Consider the following 14758-nt stretch of genomic DNA (forward strand, 5'->3'; position numbering starts at 1 on the left):
GCTTGCAAAGACATCAGTGTATGCACTGAGTTTTTCTGTAACCCTTTCTTTCCATTCCTCAGACAAGGGTGAATCACTGAAATCAAATCTCAACTGGTTGTCTCCAAGCTGTGTAGAAGACAGAGATGAAATTCTGGAACAAACAGCAGAAGCAGATCCTCCAGTATCTGAGACTTGAGGGTCAAAAACTTGGTCAACAACATGTAGCTCAGCAAGAGCGCAATGTTTTGGAAATGTTACATCATGGTTAGTCTCATTTCTGATCCACACAGGAACCTTCTGTGGATTATGAAGTGGTACTGTGATTAGACAACAATCAACAAAAGTTCCCCCAGGTAAAATGGCTGTACTTGGTTGCTCGACAACAGCCATGTTGCCACTTACAGTAGCTTTGGCATTGAAATAGCCTTCCAGACAAACTTTTGATTTAGCTGGAATGACTTGTGATGCATTGCCTCTTAATGTTACAAGACCAATATTACCAGAATGATTTACCCTGTCTCGAAGTGCAAGAGTACTCAAAATCTGCCTATAGCCATAGACAGTAGAAATGTCATATATAGCTTTGCTATGACAGTGTTCTTGGTACAATACATCAAGTGTGTTTGTACCAATTAAAACCGGCAAGTCTGTGCTGGATCTCAAATCAGGAACAACTAGTGCCAAGGTAGAAACATCAGGCTGTGTGGCAATGAAGTCCTTTGGGAAACAAATGTTAACTTTAACAAAGCCCAAATATGGAACAGCTTGTCCATTAGCACCTTCAACATCAAGAGAGTCAATGGGTTCAATGGGCTGATCTGACAAGTTCTCATTATAGAATGAGGCTGATATAGTAGTCACTTGGGACCCAGTGTCCAACAATGAGTTGCAGTTCACACCTCCTACAGTGACATTGGCTGTGCATTTTCTACCAACTAAACCTCTGGGTATTTTAAACTGATGCTTTGGTTTGGATGCATGACTCGTCATATTCAAGGCAGCTTTGTTTTTGGGACTCTCAACCACATCAGCTCCAATTTGCCCCACAACTGGAACTGAGATTAGTTTAAATCAAATTTATTTTGTTCATCCCAGAGTTTTTGTTTTTCCTTTAATTGCTTTCTCTTAGCATCAACAACTTGCGGGTTGGGGTCGTTGGAGCATGATGGAGCTATGTGTCCATCTTCCCCGCATCTAAAACAGTATCCAGCACGTGGCTTTTTACTACTGTTGCCAAAGTTGGTACTGAACTGTGGAAGGTTATCTGCACTCTCTTTCATCACACTTTTCTTTGCAGTTACTGCTTTAGTGTGTTGTTTCTTGTTTAAAGGCTCATTCATACTGGCCTTTAAGGAGCTTAGCTGCGCTTGAAGCTCTGCAATTTGCTTTTGTAACTTTTTTGTTACAGCTGGAGTTGGATCATCAGATGATGATGATGCGGTTGCCCCTGTACCTGAGTACACATTCTGTGGGTGAGACTGAACTTTTAGCTTTGAGAGCCCAAGGTGCTGCTTCATCCGGCTGTACTTTGCAGATTGTTTATCCTCCTCCGTGCGCAATAAAAGTAGCAACTCAGAAAACTGTGGTGGGTTAAGTTTCTTTTGTTCCAGTTGGAGGCTTGTAATTAAGCCATTATCCCAACATCCCCTGCAGAACTGTTTTAACAGTTGGCGATCAGAGTCACTAGAAGAAATGCCGCCACCTTTCACGATTTTACTCAGGGTTGCCTGAAGACGGTGCAGATATATAGACGGCTTTTCACCAGCGTCTTGATTGGTGTTAAGAAACTTTGCAAAAAGCTCATCAACATCATCAACAGTGCCATAAGCTGAATCAAGAAGGCTCAAAAAATCTTGTGGCCTGGACAGAGGCCCAAGCTGTTTCACAATGCCACCAGCAGGGGGCAGGAGACTTTCTATAATTTTTCTGACAAGTTGCTTCTCAGAAATAGTTGGATCAGCAAGGTAAAATTCAACATGACCACGCCAAGTGTCATAATCAACTTCTAAATTAGGGCATGGAACCCTTCCAGAAAATGGCCTGAGTTTAGAAGACCCGTGAGGTGACTGTGGTATCTCGCTGCCTTTCACAACATGTTCAACCACAAGCCTCTGAACCTCAGGTGGACTGATCTGTTCGGATGTCAAAGCATAGGTAGGTTTCTCAGTGGAAGATGAAGCTTTAAAGTCAAGGTCTGCAATGACTGATTGTACATTGCGAAGGTTGGCTCCGATGGGATCAGCCGTCTGACTGGTCTGAGCAAGATTTGAGTCTACAATGGCGACATCATTGCCAGAGTCAGGAGAAAGGCTTTGAGATTCTGTGGGTTGAACAACAGAACCCAAGCTTTTCCCATTCGCAGATTTCTGGATTTTAGCAAGCTCTTCCAGCAATATTCGCTCATATTCTGTGCCACTCGTCTTTGCAACTCCCTTAAGATCTGCCAAATATGACTGAGTCAGATCAGAAGTTAGCTTGGTACTGTACAAGGTGGACAAAAGTTGAATACCATGAGAGACGTCTGGGTCAGAAGTGGGTCGCTGGCATGGTAACCTCTCTTGAAGTGCTTCAACAGCATGACCTGATTGAAACTCAACTATAGCAGTATTCTTAAAATCGGGGTCAGAACTACTAAGCTTCACTACTCTTGAAATTGGACCATACATCTGCAAAAACTCGATTACCTCATTGTCTGTCACTGCACCTGTTAATCCACTAACAAGCAGTGAGTTTGGTACTTTTACATTTTCAGCTGCTACAACCTCCATTGTGCAAGCAGGAATATCAGAAAAATTAAGGTTCTGTAATAAAACTGCCCAACTGTATTTGGATTTAACTCTAAAGATTTAAACACTTAAATCTCTCCTGGCTGGCTCGCCAAGTTTTATGTAGCACTTGTGTCAAACTTAACCAGCAAAAGCTACACAAAGTTACTAGGTTCTATTTATGAAGAGAAGAAAAAACAATGTGTTTAAATAACAGAGGGCAGGTTTATTACATTACCTTTCACAACACAAAATAGAAAAACAACATAAACAATAATTTGTTCCTAAAACTGAATTCTTTTACAAAATAAATCAGCTTTATAAAAAATAGTATAAAATAAATTGTCCTTTGTCTCGTTTGTGCACTCAATTTGTTCTCTACCCGGGTAGGATAAATGAATGTGTATAGGAATATTCCTTATCTCTTGTCCTGTCAGATTGGGTTAAATCCTGTTGATGGGAATCAGTAACAGCTGGCCACACTGTACGTCAATCTTCAACAGGATACTCTCGTTCTACGCCTGGCTCGCCATCCACTTCCAACGAAGAATTGTAGTCCGAGCTACAATTGAGGGTCATCAAAACAATTCTGCACATAGTACAGAATAAATCAGACACATTATAATCTATATTTCAAGTGAGATCTCATCTTTCAATAAACTCAGTATCTTTTCCCTGTAATTTGGAAATTGTTTTTATGGTTTTCTTTTTTTATTAGTTCACCAAAACCAATTTACGAACAGAAAATTCAGTAATCCTTTTAACAAGTATTTACTATTAGTAAAAGGAATTTCCCTTTCCACAAATCTGAAAAAAATAACTGTATGAATAAAGTTTTAACAAATAAAATTATTATAACCATGGTATAATACAATTCTTTTTAAACAATGAATACTTCAACCACCTTTTCAATTAACTTTTCAAAAGTACATATTCACGCATATGTATACCAGAAAGAGATCAAATAAAGTAAACATTTATAACACAGTTAATACACAACTTAACATTTTCTACATACTCCGAATTGTTTTGTTCCCCTTTTTAACAAAATTTAATTTAAAACATAACCGTCAACTCCACATACAACTCTTTCCTACTCACCGGAGTTTCCAAGAATTCTTAAACACGACACGCGTTCACAACGTAGCCGCTCTGAAAATGTTCTTTCGGCACACAACGTAACCGATCTCAAAAAACAAAAAGTAGCTTCTTTTAACTCTTTAAATTATTTTTCTGCTTCCGTCTATAACACTGCCGATCTTTCTCTGCTGGTCACGCAGCTCCTTCTCTGCCTCGTGCTTGCAAGAAAAAAACGCAGACACAAGATGGCACCCTCCACAGAGCCCTGCATGGTATGCCTGGAGGGCCAAACCATCTCTACCGCAAAGGAAAAATTAACCCTTTAATTGCCAATAGGAAAATTAACCCTTTAAAAACCTGTAGGAAAAAATAAATGCTTTTTCTAAGTGGGTTACACAAGCTTAAACATTAAACTGAAACTTAAACCGAGCAGACCCAAAAGTTTTATATTTTTTATCATGTTTACAGTGTGTGACGAGCATTAAAATGGTTGCTAAGGAAACATACTTTAACATAAAGAGGCGATAATTTCTACAAACGTTTATCAAGCCAAGACATGAAGAAAACATTACTGTTGCCATGACCTATGACCTTTATAAAGGCCACCATATGAGATAAAGTCCATTTTAAACAGCTATTCGTTCTATTAGAATGGGTGCACTTTCTGAGAATTGATAAAGTTCTGATAATGTCACGTTAAATTAGGAGAACTTGAACTAGGACACACGATTTACATTTTTAATTGACTGATTGGAGTTATATTTATAGAAATCTAACAACTCTTAACCTTCGGTGCTCTTTCGAACCTTTTTCTTCTTTATCGTCTCCAATCAAAAACATGTGACAAACGTGACTTATATAAGGAAACTGTGACATTTTCCCGATTTCAATGTCTGGGGGGAAAAATACCAAGTTAGCTGTCAGGATCCTGGCTTTTAGAGTAAAAATCATCCAAAAAGAAGAAAAAAATGTTAATTTTTCAAATCCAAATGTTTATTTAGTGGATTAAAAACAAAAACACGTTAAAGATCAGCAGTTTTCCTAGATTTCCATTCAGCCATATGAAGGATTTTGAGAGTTTAGTCTGCAAAAATCACAACCATTTAGCTCTGGTTCAGTCCACAAAATAAAAACGTTTCTTCTCATAAAGGTTTATGGGCTTTTCTTTGCATTTTCATGCTGTCAGATGGCAACTGTGATAAGAAAACAAATGTATAACAAATTCAAAGGATGGCTGTAGATAAGAATGTATATTAAAGTCCTCATTTGATTATCCAAATGTATTTTTATCCATTTAAACTAAAGTACACATTATTTCACTTTTTTGTCTTTTTTTTAATTTAATCAAAGGAGAAGAATCTACTGTAAGTGTAGAATAAATTGAGTGTTTTACCACCAGTAACAGATGCTGGCTGTTTTTATCAAAACCTCTAAAAAGAAGTTGGCTCCTACAGTGCCACAAGAGGGCAGTGTTGTTTCACACAAAAAAGCAGAAACCCCCTCAGAACCCCTTATTTTAATGTTTTTGATCGTTAGTTTGTGCAAAAGTACAGGAACTCCTGCAGGACTTCTGTCAAAGGTTTTTACTAGTCTGTCCTGCCTGCACAGACGGAACAAAATGATTTCCAGGCATCATTTTATTAGCGTGTCACACTCAGTGCGTTAAATGATCGTGACACGAACACGGTAAAGAGAATTCATGACACCAGACAAACCATAATGCTCAAAGCAGCTTTTGTTTTATCAGTGGAAGACCAACAGACACAATTCCACTCAATTGACATTTACACATTTAAATTATTGTGTCATAAATGTAAAAGATTTGATATAATAAAAAAAACACATTAAAGAATTACAAAGTTATTGAAATCAAGGCTTTTTATCTTTTACCCCTATTTTGCAGTGACGTCTTAAATCAGTTATATTTTAATAATTTAAGGATCAACTACAATGAAAATGATGTTTTTAACAAGCTCCTGTAGCACTTTTGTAACAATGGAGGACAGCTATAAAGAAATTTAAGCTTAAAAAAGGATTTCTGAGTATTTCTTTGTTCAGGTTACTGAAAAATGTCGTATTTGTTGCCCAAAATTCATTTTCACCAGGGTGCGTGCAAGTTTTGATGAGTTTTAGAATTATTTCTCTCCGTTGTTTTGTTGTTGACTTTCTTTGTTCGGTTCTTTTGCAGATGAATTGACTTAACATCCAGCTGTTGATGGTGATTGACTCAAATGCTCGTTTATCGCAGGAAACAGTACTGCGTGTGTCCTCTGCAATGTCCATGAGACCAGTTCGCAAACCGGTACTCCACAAGCCCAGACAACCCTTAAACCTGCAGCATCTGGAAGAGTCGACCTCCCCAGACATGTGCACGCAGCTTAAAAACAACAGTCGTTAGCGAAAATCCAAAATTATCAGTATAAATTCTCCAGTTCAGCCACAGATCTGTCAAAGGCTTTGCATTTATACCTCAGTTTCTCTTTGTCTTCCTTGGTCGGGATGAGAGGTTTTTGCATCGCATCTGTTGCATAGGCAAGTGCCATGAAGTTGTTAACTGACCCACCAATGAACAAACTGTGATTGTAATGTTGCCTTTGAAAAAAAACATCATGCTGGCTAAAGTTTGGCCTAGCAGCTGACGTATTTGCCATTTGATGAGGACTTGACCTTTGACCCTGCGCGTGCGCAGTCATATCTGTGAGGTGGCCTGTTGCATGGGCAAGTGTCCTTAGTATGTCAACAGACCCAGCAACGGGCAAACTGCGATGCTGATAAATGTGCCTTTGAATGTGTATCAAAATTGGTTTTATTTTCACAGTTTGGTAAAGACTGGATTAAACATGGACTATGTATGGTTGCATGGTTGAGCTGTTGTGCCCCCAGCTAAGATTTTGCTCCTACATTTGAAAGAAGTGGCTTAAGAAAACTCAGCATTTTTATCTTAAACTGAACAGATCAAGTTTTTGTTTATTTATCATGTTTACAGAGTGTGTTGAGTATCAAAATGGTTGCTAAGAAAACGTACTTCAAAATAGAGAGGTGAAAATCTCTACAAACATTTATCATGTCTAGACATGAAAAAAACGCAATTGTTGCTATGACCTATGACCTTTGTAGAGGCCATCATTTGAGACAAAGTCCTTTTGAAACAGGTATTAGTTCCTTTAGAATGGGTTTGCATTTTCTTAGAATATAAACAGTTCTTAAATGTCACGTTAAATTAGGAAAACTGAATTATGATATGAGATCTACATTTTTCATTTAAATGAGTGGAATTATAAATTATGGAAATCTGAACAAAGTCAACAACTCTTTACCTGGGTGCTCTCCATTTGAACTTTACCATGTGGATTAAAAAGTTTGTCTGTTTTCGACGTCCCTAGTTAAAAATTCACAACCATTTAGTACTGGTTTAGTCCACAACCAAAAGATGTTTTCTTCTCATGAAAGTTTATGGGCTTTCATTTGCATTTTCATGCTGTTAAAATGACCATTTTACAACTGTGTGGGATTCCACGGGTGGTCCTGTCATTTTGCCTTTGAAAATGTATCATGCTGGCTAGCCATATTTGTGAACTGGTCTGCTTAAGATCCACTTTGACACGATGTCACAGAGTTCTGAGTCGCTGCAGCTGTCCTTTATTTAGATGATTGCACAACTCTTGCACAACTCTTGGTGTGGTTGCAAAAAGTTGCAAGCACACCAGAAGCTCTGCACAACGGTGCTTAGAGATGAAAATCAGTGATGGAGTTGTGACGCTCCTTAATGGTGCTTTTATGAGCCGTCGTTGATTAATGGAGCATTTGACAGACACCCCGTTGACATTGTCCACATGTGCACATGTCCACAGGGGAGCTACAGAGCCCACTTCAGGCTTCCAGGGGCATTGTAAAGGCTTTTTTGAGAGCAGGAGGAGGAGGAGGCCGAATGAAAGTTTGAGACTTTGAGCAGCGCTGTTGTGAAGCGCAGTGAATGAGAGCAGGGGCCGTGCAGCCAGACACATGGGTCCGTTCTCACTCCAGATAATGGAGGCCTTTCTGCGCCTCCTAACCCCCTTGTCGCATGCTTGGAACGGCCAGCAGACACGCTCACTCTTCAGATAATTAGATTTTACACACAGAAAAGTCAGTCCTCACTCAGGCCGTCGCACGTGGCCCTGACAGGAACTCTCCCAGGACGGTGACCTCGCTTTCAGAGGAAAACTTTGACAACACATGAAGGACAGAAGATATTCTATTTGGAGGAATAGATGCTGATTAGTAGTAAACTGGAAGTTTTTTTTTTTATGGAAAAATATCTTTTTTGGTACAAGTATTTATTCATTTATTCATTCATTCAGGACTTTTCGAAATAAAAGCTTTTTCCTAGTAGCAATAGCAGTCAGGCAGAAGAAAATAATCTTATTATATCCGCTCCTTCTACAGAACATTCACAAAAGAAGACAACTGCAAATAATATTAAAATATGTAAAAATCATAACCCCTTTCCATACCATAACTCAATCTGTCTTTAAAACTTTTCTCGCTTAAATATTTCTAGTTTATTCATATTGCACAATTTATCCTAATTAAAAGTTCTCTACTAAGACCTAATTTGCTTAAAGAAGGACATTCTAGTCTTTCCAATGATATAAATTAATTAGCTGGTTCTCTTAAAGCTAATCCAGACTTCATTTTTGTCTAACTTGCTAAATAAAAAAACATTTTTGCAACAGAAACAGTTCAAGTGAAACTGAAAGATCTAAAAATAAAAGTACATGTTGAAGAATTTTCAAGAATATTTGAAAAACAAAAGCATTTCTACAGTTTTGGATCTCCAGAGAATCACACTGAGAACTATTTTCCACACAGGAGTGAGAGACTCGCCATAATAATTCAAAGAATGAACTCCTCCAGGAGGTCATCAAAGAGGGTGGAGAGAAGAGCAGGCCTCACTTGACTTAGTTAAGGTCAGAGTTCACCATTCAACTATCAGAAAGAGACTTTAGGACAAAAACAAATAGTTTAAGAAGAAAGAGTCTGCTGAGCAAAAAGAAGACAATGACTGACATTTGAAAAAAAATCTGAATTATCTTTGGAAAAAATGTTTGTGGATCTATGGGATGGAAGAGGAACTATCTGGAAGTTATTAGACCTGGAGTAAAAATTATCCAGTATTTTGGAAAAAGGACATTGTGGCAACAAACATGTATGGTGGCGATGCTCAGGGATGTTTTTGTAGCTTCTATTTCTAATAAAACATTGAAGTCAGAAGTTCTCCATTATTCTAAAAGGTCACGCTTAACAGCATGGAGGTTATGCAGCAGAGCAATGATTCAAACCCATAAAATTATGATTGCCTTAAGCTTTGGAATTTCCCATAAAACAATCATATGTCTTGGTCTGAAAAAAAGGAAGAAAAAAAATATGCTGAAATTATGTGTCCTATATCATAATAATTAAAAAACACAGTACAATACGAAACTCTACATACATGTGACTCCACAGTAACAATAGCTATAGATGACTATATAGTGTAGTACTGAATAAAATATCAGGCTCCCCTTAACACAAGCCCTTTGGGGTCCTGATATTGTTGTTTAGTGCTGCATAAATAAAGATTCAGTCATTCAGGTATTATTTTTAGGCATTTATTTGGCTGGGACAAGTTTCAATCTCTGTTAACTTAAACTCTGTTCTGGGTTCTAATTTGTCCAGTTGCTTTGGGGTTCCTAAATCATGCACTTTGACCTTAAATGAGGTCATAATGCCCACAACCATAAATTAACCAAATTTATTAGATTTGTTAAATACTGGATCAAAACAATTTAATAGAAAACAAAGAAATTAATCATAATTGAATGTTACCAAAAAAGTAATATTCAGTGGGTTAGTTTATGAGTTGGGTTATAATTTAAGGCAAAATTCCTCCTTTTTTTTTATTTTTTTAGTTTGGACTGCAGGAAGTGACGTAATCAGGTGGCGGTAAAAATGATTGAGAGCTGCCTTCTCTTGTTAGTCACATTAAATTTACACTTGGTAAAAGCTATAAAGAAAGCGACATGGAAGGGGGAAAAAATACATGTCTTAGGTTTGAAAAACGAAGGAAAAAGAACGGTAAGACATTTCCGGGTGACAGATTAGCGTGAGTGACTGTATGATGTTTCCAGAACGTTCATCTGCGGTTTTAGCTAGCTAAAGCTAGCTTTAATGTCTTAAAATCTCGTTTGTGCTCAAAAACTGAACTTCTAGGTAGTTTTTATAAATATTTTGATGTAAATGCTTTAACTTGCAGTGATACTGATAAGTGGTAACAGTTTGACAGGCTGAAAGCTGTTGTAAAAAGCACATTTGTCAAAAATAAGTTTTTTCTTGAACTTCAACTAAGTATTTGATTTTTGAGACTGCTAGTTTGGCCATTTGCCACAAACATTTTTGTATTTTTGTATATTTTAATTATATCACGGATAAATAATTAGCCTAAAAAAAGATAATACATTTAAATTTTTGACTGTTTTGGTTTAAGGTGGCAACATATAGAAATACGTGTAGCATATTTGTTGAAAATAAAAGCTAAGCATACACAACACAGCAGTCATTCTCATGGAGGACATATAGAGAATTTTAGACTCAAAAATGCATTTCTGAGTATTTCGTTATTCAAACATTGTGACTTAGGAAAAAATTAAAGAATGCTGTTCGAAAAAGATCGTATTTAAATATAAAGGTCGTAAGATTTGTGACGTAGAAAATATGCTAGGCTAAATCAATGTACATCTTAGTTTGTTTTCCTCTTTCGAGCTTGCATCTGGATCAGGACTGTACGGCTGGGTCGCTCCAATACTTGCACCGGTGGAAATGCTTTCACCTGCAGTGATCCTGATAAATAGTAACAGTTTGACAGGTTGAAAGGGCTTGTGAAAAGCAAATTTGTCAAAAATACGTTGTTTTTTCCCCAACTTCAAGTATTTGGAGACTGGTAGTTAGGGTTTTGAGGGGCTGTAAGCTAGCGGGAGAGCATGGAAACGCTGGGCTTTCAGCATCAGGAAGGGTAAGGGATACCAACTCAGAAGTAAATTCTTGATGAACTCCTGCTTCTTTGCAGAAACTGTCCTAGAAAATGGCAGTTTTTAAATTATTGTTATTTTGGCTAAAAACGACATAATCATAATTCAAAGGCCACTGGGAACGCTTTTACAATAATAGATCAAAAGATTATCGGAGTGGGGACACGAGGCCTTCTGCAGTAAATGCAGCAGATAACAGTGGTTTAGGTTTCCTTGTAGGTAACCTGCAGGTGGCTGCTTGTTTAACGATTGTTTCCCACAAATATAACAGAGATTAGATTAGATTATTTCAAAGGAGCAGACGTGAGGTCCAAGTCAAAGAGGTGATGCTGCGGGCTTGTGGTTGATGAAGTGAAGAGGGTCTCCTTCTCCTTAGCCTCAGGGGGGTAAGCTCATTGGTAGGGGGGAGCTGGGTCAATGCCTTCGCCTGGCTCTGTGACCAAACACAAAAGGCCTTTTCCTGCTCCAGTTGTGGTCACTTTCACCTGTCACTCAAAGTCACTCCGAGCCGCCTTGGATCTGAGGAGGCCGGCTCCAGGTGAGCGTTGGAGTGTGGCGAAGGGTTATCTTCTGGCCGTGTGTCACCTGGAGCTCTCAAAGAGGGGTAGTTCTTGATTTTACCCATGATGCGCAGAGATTAAAAACATTTAAATGAAACAGGAAGTATTTACAAGCTGAAAGGAAATTGGAAGAATTTCTAATTGTTTATTTGTTTACTTTATTTTGACTGCACACATTTTCCTATAAACTGTTGATTTTTCATGAGATTATCCTGCCTAAAACAGTTTACTGTAACTTTATTGACACTTTAAATGTTCAGCAATTAAACTATGAATGTTTGTTTTAGATTTCATGTTTTCTTTGTTCCCCAGAGCAGCAGACCAGGCGACGTTGGAACGTCGGGGTTGTTGGGAGAAAAATGGAAAAGAAGGTAAGAGGGAAAGAACTCAGAAAACCACATCCTAAACTTTACCCAAAAACCAAATAATATAAACCCAGTGGCGGGCCGTGAATTTTGTATCTGGCCTTTGGCGACGTCAGTCTTTGTTCCATCTTAGGTCCAATAAAAAGTTTATTTTTTAAAGCAGTTTTCATTCAGTGACAGCAGAAAGTTATTCAAGTTATAAACTGGCCATTCAGATGCCTCAATAAAAGTAGGTGGAGCCTGCTGGCCCCCCACGTCCAAGGTTCCAAACCTTTGATTGACAGATCAACGAGCTCACTGCTTGTCGGCATGGAAAATGATGACTATGACCAACTGGGATCGTTCACGTTTTACTGATGACGTCTGGCTCAGACATGGCGGTGTCCGGATGAGAAAAAAATGGAGACTGTATGACCTAATTTCCTGGGAGCCAGACGTAAACCATTTTCACATGCACTTGGTCCACTTCTCATATACAATCAATGTATAACTGTATATTTGTGCCTTTGATGCCTTTGCATAAAAAGGTACAAATAAGTGAGTAAGCAGCCTGACATTATTGAGAAGCAACACTTTACGTTGGCAATGTGGTGTGTATTGGAGGCCGCTTTTATGCGTTTTCAGTTGATTCAGGTTGATCAAATAAAACATTTTAAGTGTTACAGCAACCCCTTTAATGTTAAAGGGTGAAAAGCATATTTTGAGCCCTTTGACGAACCTTTGGGTTTTCTACAATCTTGGAGAAAACTCTGTAACCATCAGATTTTAGTCCTTTTTACAGTAGTGAAATATTTCAAAGAACTACCTTATGCTGATTAGTTGTTTCCTGGAGAGGATAGACATGGAAAACCTTTGTTAAGGTGTTTGCTTTTGTTTTCAATTTAATGGAAGCCCCTTTTCTGACCACATGCCTTTGAATTGAGGAGACAAATATCGGACTGGCGTCGGCCTGAAGCCGCTGCCCTCAGCTGAGTGTTTGCGCAGTGGTTGAATGTCGGGCGTAGGTGGAGGACACCTAATGAAAACCTGTGACTGATGCTCTTTCATGCTGCCGCTTGCACAAAACCCGCAAGAAAACACACAGAGGTTCGTGACTCAGACTCACACCGACATGGCGAAATGTTTCCTCACCGTGTCTTTCAGTGATTCACAAAGACGCAGCTTCCAGTTTGAAAAGTCAGGAAGGAAATATGATAAATAAAGCAAGCTGGCAGTTCAGACATGTTTGGATCATTCAGACTTTTACAGCGTTGTAAAAGGAAACGCAAAAACACAACCTCTTTTGCAGAAACTGACAAAGAATCGTCTCAGGGTCTACAACTCCTACGCTAAAAACAGAAACTCTAACTGTACAGTCACCACATGAGGCCTTAGTCACATCTGCCCTCACAGGTGCATTTGGGATGTCTTCGGGGGTAAAATAGGCAAACCTGTATGCAGGGGGACAGTTTATAGTGATCACTTGCGCAACATGCATGGGTAAATAAGGGTGATGTAGGTGAGAGGCAGGCACGCCATACAGATGTATCAACCCACAAACCCTCTGCACTGTGCAAGGGGCCAAATAGGACTGTTCAGGAAAAAATTGGGTGCTCCTTGCGTGCCTGTTGTGCGCTTTGTGCGTGCACCTTGACTGTTAGATCTAGGAAATCCGACAGACCGTAGTTTGTGTGGATGTCTCACGGGCGCTTACCTATCACCTGCACGCGTGCAGCATTTGATCACAGTGTGGTGTAAGGCCACTGATTTCATGAGGAAATTAGCAAAAGGAAAATAACGAGAAGTGATGCTCCTCCACATCGAAAGGAGCAAGTTCAGGTGGCTCGGGCAACTGGCCCTAAGGCCCCCTGGATGCCTCCTTGGGGAGGTGTTCCAGGCATGTCCCACTGGGCGGAGACCCCGGGGACACGCTGGTCAGACTATGTCTTAGCCTGGGGATGCCTTGAGGTCCCCCCCAGAGGAGCTGGAAGAAGTGGCCGTGGAGAGAGGAAATCTGGGCATCTTTGCTTAGATAGCTGCCCCCCTGACCCGGCCTCAGAGGAGAAGATAAAAATGGATGGATAGTTAAGTAAAGATGTGGAAAAACTGATGTTAAAGAAAACTAAGAAAGTAAAACTCACAAAAGAAAAGCATGTTGTAAAATGTAATTGCCGTTTTGATTTTGTGTGTGTGACAGTTTTGTGTCAAACAGGACAGAATAAGCCATCAGAGAAACCTTATCTTTATTTATACTGAACTTTATTTTGGCTGGAAAATCTCTTTCCTCCAGCAGAGGGCAACATTTGTTTGATTATTTATCTCCCATAAGCCCTGTTCCTGTTTCCATTCCTCTTCCTGCACGCTTTCTACCCTAAAGGCCCCTCCCACCAAAGCCATAACTTCTCTAAACCCCCCCCCCCCAGCCCTCGTTGCCAGGGAGACGGCTCAGACGAGCAGGTGATGCATTGACAGGGAGCAGATGGTTCCCTGTGGAGGTAAGAGCGGCCCAACAATGCGTCCATATTCATCATAAAGTCCCTCCTCCAGCGGGCGCTCACGCATAGCTGCAGTTTCTCTGTAACTCGGCGCCGAGAATGCAACCCAGCTCGGCTCTGACAAGTTACAGGACAGAGCTTGATGGATCGGAGCCGCTGCATTCAGAGCGGGCCTTTTTTTTACTGCGTCTTGGAGGTGGCGTGCCGTCTGCAGGTGGTTCTCTGTGCCGTAACTCACTCTGCTAAAGAATGTCCCTCTGCAGCTCCCATCGCCCCTGGAGACAGAGGACAGGCGCCCCACTCCGCCTGCCTTTTCCTTTCAGCCAAATAATCCAGCAACAATGCGGGCGCGCTCAGGCGCCGTGCAGACATTTGCAGAGGCCTGAATTCTTTTTTTTTTTTTTTTTTTTTTGCGTTTGTGTGTGTGGGTGAGTGTGTGTGTGGGGGGCCTTAAAACACTGCATCCATTTTTCTGTGATGGAATAG

The 14758-nt window shown here is 39.7% G+C and overlaps 1 protein-coding gene across 1 annotated transcript in view; it reads left to right on the forward strand.

Annotated features, from left to right (window-relative positions):
* Positions 1-9783: 9783 nt before the first annotated feature.
* Positions 9784-14758, forward strand: part of LOC101163941 (mucin-17) — an 89773-nt gene continuing 84798 nt past the window's right edge. Inside the window, exons 1-2 of the mRNA XM_023952500.1 lie at positions 9784-9923; positions 11746-11804. Of these exons, the coding sequence (XP_023808268.1) occupies positions 9869-9923; positions 11746-11804 (114 nt within the window). The 5' untranslated portion in view covers positions 9784-9868. The remainder of the gene's footprint in view (positions 9924-11745; positions 11805-14758) is intronic.

The sequence above is a fragment of the Oryzias latipes genome, chromosome 23, assembly GCF_002234675.1.
Source record: "Oryzias latipes chromosome 23, ASM223467v1".
NCBI lineage: Eukaryota > Metazoa > Chordata > Actinopteri > Beloniformes > Adrianichthyidae > Oryzias > Oryzias latipes.